At 40.3% G+C, this 13,703-nt stretch overlaps 1 protein-coding gene across 4 annotated transcripts in view; it reads left to right on the top strand.

The window, feature by feature from the left end:
* Positions 1–13,703, top strand: part of LOC126297787 (membrane-associated protein Hem) — a 185,696-nt gene that overhangs the window by 108,484 nt on the left and 63,509 nt on the right. For all 4 annotated transcript variants that reach the window (XM_049988983.1, XM_049988985.1, XM_049988984.1 and 1 more), the window contains exon 13: positions 6,641–6,760. In XM_049988983.1, coding sequence (XP_049844940.1) covers positions 6,641–6,760 — 120 coding nt within the window. The remainder of the gene's footprint in view (positions 1–6,640; positions 6,761–13,703) is intronic.

Here is a 13,703-nt window from a genome sequence, read left to right as displayed (position 1 = left end):
AATGTTTAAAATATTGTGCAATGTTTTACTTAATTTGATGCAGCACTGTAAGTATGATGGATAATAAAAAGAAATTCAGTTCTTTATCAATTGAATATATCAGACTGCAGGTTGTGCAGAAATCAAATTTTTTCACCTGATAATTTTTGAAAAATTATTGGCCAGAATGCCTTGTAGGAGGACAGGCACTGGCATGAGGCGAGCAGTACAACCATAACAATAGCCAACTCAGCACAGAATGCAAAGAGCACATCTGTAACAGAACAAAGATTAATAGTAATTATAGATTCAGCTACAGGTAATCTGATTTATTAGCCAATAATTACATGAGAGGAAAGGCATATATTAGGTGCCAACAAAGTTATTTGAATATAAATAGTAACTTCTTTTACTTGTATAATACTTCAAAAGGAAATATGCAAAGCTATTGAAGCTGCAGTATATGTCTGCCTAAACTGCTCTGTTCAGCATTTCTTTAGGGAATCTCTTGGTCTCTATCATCCTATTATATTTTGGTTGACAATTTATTCATAAGAAAATGGTTGTGTTCACAGCTTACTTTTACATGGACATAGAGACACAAAAATGGAATGTATCATATCACCCACCTGCTTAATTTTAAACATCTAGCTGCACACAGTGCAGGACTAACACAAACTGTCTGCCATTTTACAAAATAATATCTACAATTTGTGTACTTTTGTAAGAGGGTGAGAACTTAAAATGAGAGAGCTTCTTGAGCTACACTGTTCGTTGTTACAGGGAGAGCGTAATGAACAACTGAAGGACTTCACATACAGTGTGTGATGGCATGAAACTGTCTGGTTTTTATTGCCTCCAAGTAGTCATCCATACTGGGGAATCTACCTACAGTCATGGAGTCAGTGGTTAGGGCCATGTGCATTGACAGTATGCTACAACATTTTGCAGTCACGTGACTGAAACAGAATGGAGTTAGTTATACATTGGAGTCATCATGGATTACTCAGTGACTGTCACTGAGTTCACACAATAATTGCATACTGTTATTTAACACAAGCTGTCCATCAGCACTTTTTATGGCATTGTACAAAATTTAGGAAAGTTTTAGCAGAATATAACTATTTTGCTCATAAAGGAGACTACTCACCAAAAAGCAGAAGCATTGAGTCATTGACAGATATGCACAAAAAACAAAGAAATCTTGCTAGCTTTCAGAATAAATCCTTTTCTCTAGCTACAGGACACACACACACACACACACACACACACACACACATGTGCCTGTGCACCTACACAGTCCATGCTGCCCACATTGCAGTTCAGAAGATGGTGTATGGTGGGGTGGAGGTTGTATCAGAGAGGGGGGCTGGAGGTGGAGAGATGCGGGAGGCAGAAAGAGCAGTTGCAGGTGGGCAGCTAGTGGGTTTGAGGGAGACAGCAAATTTTCTGGCTAGGAATGCAGGAGGGAGGGATGATAGGTGCATGTACTATGCATATGATGCACAAGTTTCAGAGCCAGTGGGGAGTGGAACATGATGAAGGTGACATGGAGACGTGAATTGGGAGGAGCTGATAGAACAGAGGAAGGGAAAACTGTTGAGTGGAGAGTGTAGGAACAGTGGGTTAATAGAGATTGAGACTAGGAGGGATACACGTGCAAAAGATGGGTTGCAAGGATAACTTGGGTCTGCATAGTTCAGAAAAGATGGTAGTGGAGGGAAAGATACACATGGCCCAGGCTGTGAAGCAGCCCTTGAAATGTAGCATATTGTGCTCAACTGCATGTTGTGACACCAGGAGTTGAACTTTGTTTTTAGCCACAATTTGTCAGTGGCCATTCAGTCTGGTGGACAACTGGTTTGTTGTCATACTAACCCAAAAAGGTGTGCAGTGATTGCAGCATTGTTGGTGTACGAGATGATGGTTTTCCCAGGTGGCCCTGCCTCTGATGAGATAGGATAAGCCTGTGACAGGACTGGTGTAGGAGGAGGTGTTAGGCTAGTGGATGGTTCAGGTTTTGCACCTGGGTCTTCCATAGGGACGTGATCCCTTTGGTAAGGGAGTGGGAGTGGGAGTGGCATAAGGATGGACTAGGATGTTGTGTAGGTTGGGTAAATGACAATACGCCACTTTAGGAGGGGTGGAAAGGGTCTTGGGCAGTGTATCCCTCATTTCAGGCCATGATGATAGATAATCAAAGCTCTAGCAATGGAAATGGTTTAGTTGTTCCAGTCCAGGGAGTTCTCGTTACTGTACTGCACTGTGTGTTGGTGGCTAGACTTTATGCAAAGCGTTTTTTGGTGTGGAAGAGATGACAGTTGTCGAAATGCAGGTTTTATTGGTGGTTAGTGGGTTAAATTTGGACAGACGTGAATAGAGCCATCAGAGAGATGGATTTCAGCATCCAGGAAGATGGTATGTTGAGTTTAAAAGTACCAGGTGAATCAGATGGGAGAGATGGTGTCGAGATTATAAAACAATGAGGACTGTGTGTGTTGGCCCTGAATCCAGATCATGAAGATGTCATCAATGAATCTGAACGATATAAGGGGTTTGGGGTTTTGGAAGGACAGGAATGTTTCCTCTAGATGGCCCATAAAAAATTGGCATTTGAGAGTGCCATGTGTGTGTCCATGGCTGTGCCACGAATTTGTTTATGTACCATTCTCTCAAAGGAGAGGTAGTTGTGTGTCAAGATATAATTGGTAACATGTGTGTGGAATGACAGAGTGGGTTTTGGATTTGAAGTATACTGGGAGAGGTAGCATTCAATAATGGCAAGGCCATAGGCATGATGGATGTTGGTGTATAGGAAGGTGGGGTCAGTAGTGGCGAGTAGGTATCCAGCAGGTGAAGGGTTGGGAATGGTGGAGAGTAGGTGAAAGAAGTGGTTAGTATCTTTGATGTGAGAGCCTAGGTTACGGGCGTCCCATGAGTGGTGTTGCTTAACCAGAGTGAAAATTCTTTCAGTAGGAGTTCAGTAACCCTCTACAATGTTGCATCCGGGATTGTTGGGTTCATGGATTTTGGGAAGTGTGTAAAGGGTGAGTTTTGGGAGGTGGCATTGGGGTGAAGAGGGAGGTGGACTTGGGGGAGAGGTACTTGGCTGGGCCTAAGGATTTCAGTAGGGATTGGAGGCTATATTGGACTTCTGGGGTGGGATCACTCACATCAAAGATACTAACAAGTGCTTTCACCAACTCTCCACATTCCCACCCCTTTTCCTACTCCTCACTGTTGATGCCACCTCCCTGTGCACCAACATCCATCATGCCCATGACCTTGCTGCCATAAGACACTGTTTCTCCCATTGTCCTTGAGATTCTAAACCCACTGCCTCATTCCACATACACCTTACCAGCAATAACCCAACACACAACTACTTCTCCTTCCAGAGGTAGGTATACAAACAAATCTGTGGCAAGGCAATGGGAACCTTCATACACCAAATTTTTTATGGGTCGTCTAGAGGAAACGTTTGTCTCCTCCCAAAATACCAAACCCATTGTCTGGTTTAAGTTGATTGATGATATATTCATGATATGGATTCTGGGTCAATTGCTTTACAATCTCACCACTTTCTCTCCCATCCACTTCACCTGTCGCATGCTTGGGTGGTGACCACCACCACTCTTATGGCTCCACCATTACTTCTGTCCATATTAAACCCACTAACCACCAGTAGTACCTGCGTTTCGACAGCTTTCATCCCTTCCACACCAAAAAATCCCTCCCATGCAGCTGGGAAGGGAAGGGAAGGGAAGGGAAGGGAGAAAGATTGGATTTAACTTCTCGTTGTCATCGAGGTCATTACAGATGGAGTGCAGGCTCAGACTGTGTAAAGGATGGGGAGGGAAATCAGCCATACCTTTTCAAAGGAACCGTCCCAACATTTGTGTGGAGCAATTTAGTGAAATCATGGAAAACCTAAATCTGGATGGCCGGGTGTGGGTTCCCGTACATCCTCGTCACCATGGTTGGTGTATCTCCAGTTATAAGAATGCCCTTGCCCAATATGGGTATGGTGAAAGTCTCACAAGAGCCTTCACAAGTAGGCACTACCCCTAACCCTAGTCTGCAAACAGATTTCCTGTGCCATACTCTCACAAACCCCTAACCCTGTCATCACCAAAGGAATCAGTTACAAGTGCTCACCTTGTCACCCAGAATCACCCTGAACTGGAACAACTGAAGAATATCCTTTGCCAGGGCACTGATTATCTATCATCATGCACTGAAATGAGGGACGTCTTACCCAAGATCCTTCCCACCTTTTCTGAAGCAGTGTTCTGTTGCTCACCTAACCTGCACATCATCCTAGTCCATCACTGTGCTACTCCCTCTCCCCACCTCTTGCCACAGGACTGTGGAAGACGCAGGTGCAAGACCAACCTGGCACCTCCTGCTCCAGTCCAGTCACAGGCTCACCCTATCCCATCAGAGGCAGGGCCACCAGTGAAAGCAGTCATGTCAAATATCAAATGTGTTGTAATTACTTCACAGCTCTTTATGTCAGGATCACAACGAACCAGTTGTGCACCAGAATGAATGGCCACCACGGAACTGTGGCCGAGAATAAATCTGACCACCCTGCGGCACACGTGCAACTGAATGCTATATGCTCCATTTCAGTGGCTGCTTCACAACCCAGGCCATCAGTATCCTTCAATACACTGCTAGCTTTTCTGAACTATGCAGATAGGATTTATCCTTGCAACACATCCAGACCGCCCACTTCCCCTACTTCTGTCCTATCACCATTTCCCAATTCACATGTCCACTCCCCACTGACTCCAATACCTGTGCATCTAATCCCAGGCCTGTTCACCTGCCATCCTTCCTTCATGCATTTATAGGCAGGAAATCGGCTGCCTTCCACAAAGCCACTAGCTACCCATCTCTAACCCCTCTTTGTACCTCCCACCTCTGTGTCTCTCTACCCATCCCATCTCACGTAACACAGCCATCCATCCAGCTGGCATTATGTAGGGGCCTAGGCTTGTGTTTGTGCATGTATGGGTCGGCAGGTGGGTGGGTGCATGCGCACGTTAGCAGTTTTGTTACTGTTCAGTGATACATTAACTACATTGTGCCAATGAAACAGACTCTTACACTGCAACACTATCCTGTGATGTATTTTATTTCCAACCCACCTTCCTCCCCCCCCCCCCCCTCCTCTCTCTCTCTCTCTCTCTCTCTCTCTCTCTCTCTCTCTCTCTCTCTCTCTCTCTCTCTCTCTCTCTCTCTCTCCCCCCCCCCCCCCCCTTAAGAGTTGTCTTATAAAGAAAATTTACTGCTCCTTCTGTGGATCTATGTTCACCCTTTATGTCATGGATTGACTATGTGTGAAACATGCTTTTCTGAGAGTGATTTACCATGTACCACAACCATTTTCCACACTAAAATTTGTGTAGCATTTGATACAAATGACTATGAAGTTCCTGTTGTTACAGAAGGCAAACAATTGTTCCCAAGCAAAATCTTACTTCTGTTTTTGTAAGTGGACGTTTGATTTGTTGCCAATATTCTCAGAGTGCTACTTAATATTCATGTCTGTTACTGGAAACAAAAGTTCATTTGTGCCATGACTAATCTGAATAATTAGTTGTATTCTCCTGACTGGCATTTCTGGGTGTTACTGTTTTTATAATATGCAATTTACTTTAGGTGGTATACTATGTTGAGCAATTTTTCATATAATAATTTGTCCTCACCAAGCACTTCATCAATCTTCTTGTCAGTACATATTAGTATCTTTGTTTTTGGTGGCGACATATAGAACTAGTGGTTGTGATATTGACAGGTTGTCCATCAAAAGTAGTTTGGAAACTGATTGTTACGACACTTAAGAAAGTCAGTATACATTGCTCTGTAAATTAACTTATAAGACCAATTTCTTCATGTGGGGCACTTCAGCCATATGTTTGTTAAAAGACATTTTGGAGTTTACCACCTCAGCTATTTTTTGACAAGTATTCACTTTATTACATCTTGCAAGATTTGCCAATTTTGGCCTTACAGGCGATTTTCAAACTTCGTCGGCATCAAAGTATTGTACAATTATCCGATTGTAAAACGGCGGATACAGCCAGTCAGAAAGTGAGCATATAACATGCAAGTATCAGAATTAACAGTTGATGTTCAACAATGAAAGTGAGCACATATAGTAACATGACATTAGTCATGATGATGACTATTACTGCATGCAGTAAGCTTCATGGTTTTTACTCTAATACTTGCAGGTTTTGTACTCACTTACTGGTCAGCTATATCCACCATTTTATAATCAGATAATTGTACAATATGTTTACATTTTCTGTGCTTGAAAATGAACTGTAAAGCCAAAATTGGCCAGTTGTGCAAGATGAAATAATATGAATGCTTGTCAGAAACCCTTGAGGTGGGAAACTTCAAAAGTCTTTAAAAATGATAAGAAATCCATCATTGAAATAAAAAGGGTTCGCTATAGTGTTTGTCTCCAAGTGTTAGCTAACTGAGTTTTACTTTGTTCAGTTTTGTTAGATTTGTTCTTGTTTGACAGTTAATAGATATGGGATTTAAAATATTGTGTTACTCATAAATAATTGTAAGTGTCATTTTTCACTTTGAACTGTCTTGATAAGAAGAAGTGATATTTTAAATTTTTCTTTTGTTTCAGCGTCATCACATCAGAGAGAGAAGTTTATCAGTTGTAAATTTATTCTTGGAAGAAATGGCAAAAGAAGCAAAGAATATAATAACAACAATATGTGATGAACAGTGTATAATGAGTGATAAGGTAAATTTTGTGGTGATATCTTCTTGAAACTCATAGTTTAGTATTTTTCATTAGAGGTAACATTGTGAAATATCTGTATATTACATAACAAAAACTTAATACATTTTCTTTGCTAACTTCATATATCACACACTCTTTTGCTGTTAGGAATTTTCATCACAAAAAAGTTACTTGTTTTGGAAATTTATTTTGGCTTTTATAGTGTCTTACCTCATGTACTGTTCATTATTTAGCATTGAATATGTGCAATTAGTCTGGCGGACTGGGTACTGTGTAAAAATTAGGTCCCGTAGGTTTATTAAGAAATTTATTTAGGTGAGATTGTAACTGCAGAAGTAAAAATATATGAAAAGATTTTTATTTCTGTTATTATTTTATGTAGCAACTTAGTTAAAAACAATTGCTGTGTTTGAGACAACTGCCATTTGTAAGAGTGTGTAGATGGATCATGATGCAACAAATCTGCCACCGCTTCAATAGTGAATAGCACTCAGTGAGCATCCATGCCATCTAGAATGTCCTCTTTGCTTTGCTGTTCAGAAACCATCTCTCCAAAGTGACTGTACCACTACTCATTACAGTTCACAGAGATTAACATGGGCACATCCAAGCCATTGGATCCCTGAAACATGGAAAACAGTCGTCTAGGGTGGTGGGTCCTTATATAAATTTATACACACCAATGACAGAGTGTGACTATGAGGAGAACGACATGCATTCTGCTTCCAAACAAGGCACCATTGAGGCAGATCATTAACATATTTACATAGTGTAAAATAGGAGACCCGATACAACTGTCACTCATATGCATGTTTGTTATCATGTACAACACCCTGCAAGTGACCTGAACCTTCAGTGAGGTAGCACATACTGTGATCACTACCCAGTTGTGTCAGAATCCTATTGGGTGTCATAAATTGAGATGTGCGTGTGCTGGACCCTGCTTTGACCAATCTCTTTGGTTGAGTGATCATGGATCAAGATAGCTCCCTAACTCATCAGGTGTCTTGTGGTATTCATATCGCAACATCTTTCCACCATGATCTGTGCGAGAGTGAGTACGACACACTGTTAGGCTTCTGTAATATCTCACTGATGAAACTAGAAAGTAATATATGGTGAGAAACCTAGTGTCGTGCTGCAGTTTTAAGACACTGGACTTATATCCAGGAGGACTGTGATTCAAAGTACTGTCAGCCCATCCTGATGCAGGTGCTCTGTAATTTCCCTAAATCACATCAGGAGAATGCCACGACTTTGTTTTGAAATGGTGTAGGCTAGCTGATTTTCTTTCCATCTGTCCCGAATCTGAACTTGTGCTCCATTTCAAATGACTTCATCTTGAACCTCCCTTTATACCCTTTATATATGAAGAAATGTTATTTGCCCTCAGAGTTAAGAGTACTGAATTTCTCTCTCTCTCTCTCTCTCTCTCTCTCTCTCTCTCTCTCTCTCTACCATGCACGTTCGCGTGCGCGCGCTCACACAAAAAATACACACACACACACACACACACACACACACACACACACACACACACACACACACACACGCTTGCTGCAATGTAATCCAACTTGTTAGAAATTGCTCATTGGAGCCACATTACAAGAACTTAACTGACAAAGGGTATGCTTTAACATAATCTCTTGAAAATTTCTCATATGAGGCATTTTTATCTGCACCTATAACACAGACAGGAAACATTGCATTATACTATTACTACAGGAGCTCTCTAGATTGTAATACATCTACATTTATATTTATATTCAACTAGCCACCAAGAAAAATATTACTTGTTGTATACCATTTAATATGATGTGTAGCTACATGAGAAAAATTATCACATTTTTGTAATACTGTTTCGGTCAGACTGAAACATTGTGAGCCCTGGCATCCTTTCTTGCAACTTCTTCAAACTACTTATCTATTCCAAAATCATAATGACGATGTGAACTGTGGTTGAGTAATATTGTGGAATGAATAACTGTGTCACAGTTAAAAGTGATTTGTTGTTGACACTGCACATTTTATACTCTTCTGAAATTTATGTATAAGGATGATAATTAATTATACTTGGAAGATTATTGTAAAATCTTTGAAGACATTCTATACAGTTGAGGACATTGATCAAGTTACCAAAGTGAGAACCCAAATGCTGTCTACAATCTCGATGTATGGCAGTAATGGGACCCAGTTCTGTAGCACTGCAGTAAGCAACAAAGATCCAACTTCCGCTGACGTTATCAGTAAATGTTACAGTTCCATACCTCAATAGGTAAAACTGGAACCCCTATAGGATCACTTAGTTCTCCGGTTGTCTATCTGTCTGACTGGTAAGACCCTTGTTTCTCAGGAATGGCTAGTGGCATCAGGTTGACATTTATGTCACATATGGTCTATTGTCCCTTGGTGGTGCAAAAACACATAAGTCACTCATTTCGATACTTATAGAATCACTATCAAAACCTATAGATAGGGATAGGAAAAAAATTGTTTTATTTTATGGCTAAATTCAGTGTTAGTTATTGACATTTATTTTTATTTTTTTTAAATTTTATTTATTTATTTATTTATTTTCAGATTCAGTTTTTCTCCCACATTTGATGTTATTTTTTCCAGGTTCGGTGTTACTTTTAAAAAATGTTTTACCAAATTTGGTATTGCTTTTTTACCAATTTTGGCACTTATTTACCATATGCCGTGGTGTTTTTTTATCACATTTGGTGCTTTTTACCAAAATCAGTATTTGTTATTTCTAAATTAGATATTGTTTTTTTCACCAGAATTAGTGCTGGTTGTTGCCAGATTCTGTGGTTTTTTTTTTGCCAAAGTCAGTGTTTTTTTCCAATATCAGTGTTTCTTTTTCCGACTTCAGTGTTATTTATTGCCAAATCCGGTGGCTTTTTTCCCTAAATTTTATCTCGTTTGTTTTTGCCAAATTCAATATTGTTCTTCCTGCCCAATTCTGTGTTTTTTGCCAAATTCCATGTTTTTTCAAAATCATTGTTACTACCCAGTTTCTTTCTTTCTTTCTTTCTCTTCTTCTTCTTCTTCTTCCTTTTTTTTTTAGTGAATTCAGGGCTGAAGTGTCGTTTTAAGATGATACATAAACCTCAGACTCGATTAGAAGTCAAACTGTGATTTTAACATTCGGTAACTGCCAGTTATGAGTATTAGTAAACTGCTGCCTGCAGATATATAACATTTTTACACAGTAAAATTACAAATTTTGCAATATCTCATAAAAACATTGATTTTGCATTATTGTTTTTGTGAAATTTTCCTGTCCCTACCTAAAGATCAACTACATATATAAATGTCTGGCCTGGTGGCCTAGTGGTAAAGTGCATGCCTGGAAACTGAGTGGTTGTTGGTTTGAATCAGGTTCAGATTCCATGTTAAACCCTAGAGCCACTTTCCCCAGTTGAATAATTAGGGTATGTTAGGGACTCACAAGTTGCCAAAGTGGCATCTGATAGAAAGACTTGGACCAGGCCCCTGAGCCACACACAATTATTATTATTATTATTATTGTTACTATCATTTATATACATAATTAAGTTTGTACAATACCCTCAGAGTGCAAGTTCCACTTTCACTTTTTAATATGTCTTCAACACTGGGCCTTTAAATACTAACAGATAATGCTGTTAATTATAAGCATTTTGTGTTCAGAGCAAGACAATCTTTCTTTTAAGATTATAAATCTACATCTACTTCCACATCCATACTCCGCAAGTCGCCTGACGGTGTGTGGCAGAGGGTACCTTGAGTACCTCTATTGGTTCTCCCTTCTATTCCAGTCTCGTATTGTTCGTGGAAAGAAAGATTGTCAGTATGCCTCTGTGTGGACTCTAATCTCTCTGATTTTATCCTCATGGTCTCTTTGTGAGATATACGTAGGAGGGAGCAATATACTGCTTTACTCCTTGGTGAAGGTATGTTCTTGAAACTTCAACAAAAGCCTGTACTGAGCCACTGAGCATCTCTCTTACAGAGTCTTCCACTGGAGTTTATCTATCATCTCCGTAATGCTTTCGTGATTACTAAATGATCCTGTAATGAAGCGCGCTGCTCTCCATTGGATCTTCTCTATCTCTCCTATCAACCCTATCTGGTACGGATCTCACACCAATGAGCAGTATTCAAGCAGTGGGCGAACAAGTGTACTGTAACCTACTTCTTTTGTTTCCGAACAGCATTTCCTTAGGATTCTTCCAATGAATCTCAGTCTGGCATCTGCTTTACTGACGATTAATTTTATATGGTCATTCGATTTTAAATCACTCCTAATGCCTACTCCCAGATAATTTATCGAATTAACTGCTTCCAGTTGCTGACCTGCTATATTATAGCTAAATGATAAAGGATCTTTCTTTCTAGGTATTCGCAGCACATTACACTTATCTACATTGAGATTCAACTGCCATTTCCTGCACCATGCGTCAATTCGTTGCAGGTCCTCCTGCATTTAAGTACAATTTCCCCTTGTTACAACCTCTTGATATACTACAGCATCATCCGCAAATAGCCTCAGTGAACTTCCGATGTTATCCACAAGGTCATTTATATATATTGTGAATAGCAACGGTCCTATGACACTCCCCTGTGGCACACCTGAAATCACTCTTACTTTGGAAGACTTCTCTCCATTGAGAGTGACATGCTACATTCTGTTATCTAGGAAATCTTCAATCCAATCACACAACTGGTCTAATAGTCCATATACTCTTACTTTGTTCATTAAATGACTGTGGGGAACTATCTAACGCCTTGCGGAAGTTAAGAAACACGGCATCTACCTGGGAACCCGTGTCTATTGCCCTCTGAGTCTCGTGGACAAATAGCGTGAGCTGAGTTTCACATGATCGTCTTTTTCAAAACCCATGCTGATTCCTGCAGAGTAGATTTCTAGTCTCCAAAAAAGTCATTATACTCGAACATAATACTTGTTCCAAAATTCTACAACTGATCGACGTTAGAGATATAGGTCTATAGTTCTGCACATCTGTTCAACATCCCTTCTTGAAAATGAGGATGACCTGTGCCCTTTTCCAATCTTTTGGAATTCTACACTCTGCTAGAGACCTACGGTACACCGCTGCTACAAGGGGGACAAGTTCCTTCGCATACTCTGTGTAAAATTGAACTGGTATCCCATCAGGTCCAGTGGCCTTTCCTCTTTTGAGTGATTATAATTGTTTTCCTGTCCCTCTGTCATCTATTTCAATATCTACCATTTTGTCAACTGTGTGACAATCTAGAGAAGGAACTACAGTTCAGTCTTCCTCTGTGAAACAGCTTTGGAAAAAGACATAGAGAGTTTTGGCCTTTAGTCTGTCATCCTCTGTGCCCCTGGTATTTTGTCAAATGTCATGTCTGCAACTTTCTCCTTTCATTTTTAATGAAATTTGTTGTCATTTGTGTGTAACAGTACTTGATCAAATTATGTCAACACTATCCTGTTCATTCAGTTAATAGTTCAGTTGTTGTTTTGTATTTTTCAGCTGTAATAAACCATTGTTTTGACTGTAATTAATGAGTGGAAATTATTTACTGTGTATCTGATTTTCGTTACTGTAAGTTTGTTAATTGAGAGCAAAATTAAAAGAGAAAATATTGATATTTCTGGCAGAATGTAAGTAATTTGGCAGTAAAGGCAACAGTGAACACTGAATCGCTGACAGGCACATAAATAAGACTGAAAATTTGGTAGCTTTCAGACTAATCCTGTTTCAAACTAGCGCGCGCACACACACACACACACACACACACACACACACACACACACACACACACACACACACACACACACCTGCTGTGTGAGTACACAATACCACCAGCAGAACTGTGGCCAATTATCTGTTGTCCCACATTGATTTATTTGACACACTCAAGAATTTTCAGAACATTTATTACTCTTCAGTTTTCTGGCATGGACTGCAGTAACAGTGTACAGGTAACAAAAATCATAATTTCAGAAATACCTTAAATATGGTTTTCAAACACACACTGCATAGATATATATACTTGGTCCAGCCACATTAATGTGACCACCACATATGTTGGATGCTTGTGTGCAGTAGCTACTCACAAGTGGCAGGTGACAGCACTAGCAGTGGAGGGTGCATAAAGCATGTTGTGGAAAAACAGTACAGTCAGTGCCATAATGCACAAACAGAGCCTTTTATGTGACATCCAAAAGGGCATGATCATTGGCTTTTGTGCCAAGAGTGGAAGTATTTCTGAAAAAACTAAATTTGTAAACTGTTTGTGTACCACTGTGGTTAAAGTATACCATGCATGGCAAAAAGGTACTATCCAAAACAGGCACTGAGGCAACTGTTGTGCCCCATGGGCCATAGATGATAGGACTGAATGATGGCTGTGGTGATGTTTACTGGCAAGTAGACGTGTGGCTGTTGAGAAACTCACCACAGATGAACCAGGAAGCTACCAAAAATGTCTTTTCTATTACTGTTCAGTGAACGTTGCTAATTATGGGCATCTGCAGCAGGCGTCCATTTCATATGCCTATGCAGACTGCTGTTCATCAGCAATTAAGTCTGGAATTTGCACACTGGTACTGCAACCAGGCATTCACTGAGTGCCAACATGTGGCCCTTTCAGATGAATCACATTTTATGCTATGTCGGAGAGATGGCCTTTGTTGTGTGCCATGTGAAACATCTGAAAGCAAACACCCTGCTTGTGTTATGTTCTGGGGAATGTTTTCATGGCCTTCTATGGGTGATGACATCATTCTGGAAGGCACAATGGTTCAATATAAGTAAGCATCTATCGTTGGGGACTATGTCTACCCCTGCATGCACTTTGTTTTTCTCCGGCACAATGGCATCTACCAGCAGGACAACCCAATGTGTCACACAGCTCGCAGTGTACATGCGTGGTTCAGAGAGCACCAGGAGAGTTTACCGTACTC

This window comes from Schistocerca gregaria, chromosome X (assembly GCF_023897955.1).
Source record: "Schistocerca gregaria isolate iqSchGreg1 chromosome X, iqSchGreg1.2, whole genome shotgun sequence".
NCBI classification, from domain to species: domain Eukaryota; kingdom Metazoa; phylum Arthropoda; class Insecta; order Orthoptera; family Acrididae; genus Schistocerca; species Schistocerca gregaria.
Note: the sequence above shows the minus strand (reverse complement) of the source record. Positions and strands in the feature narration are given on the sequence as shown.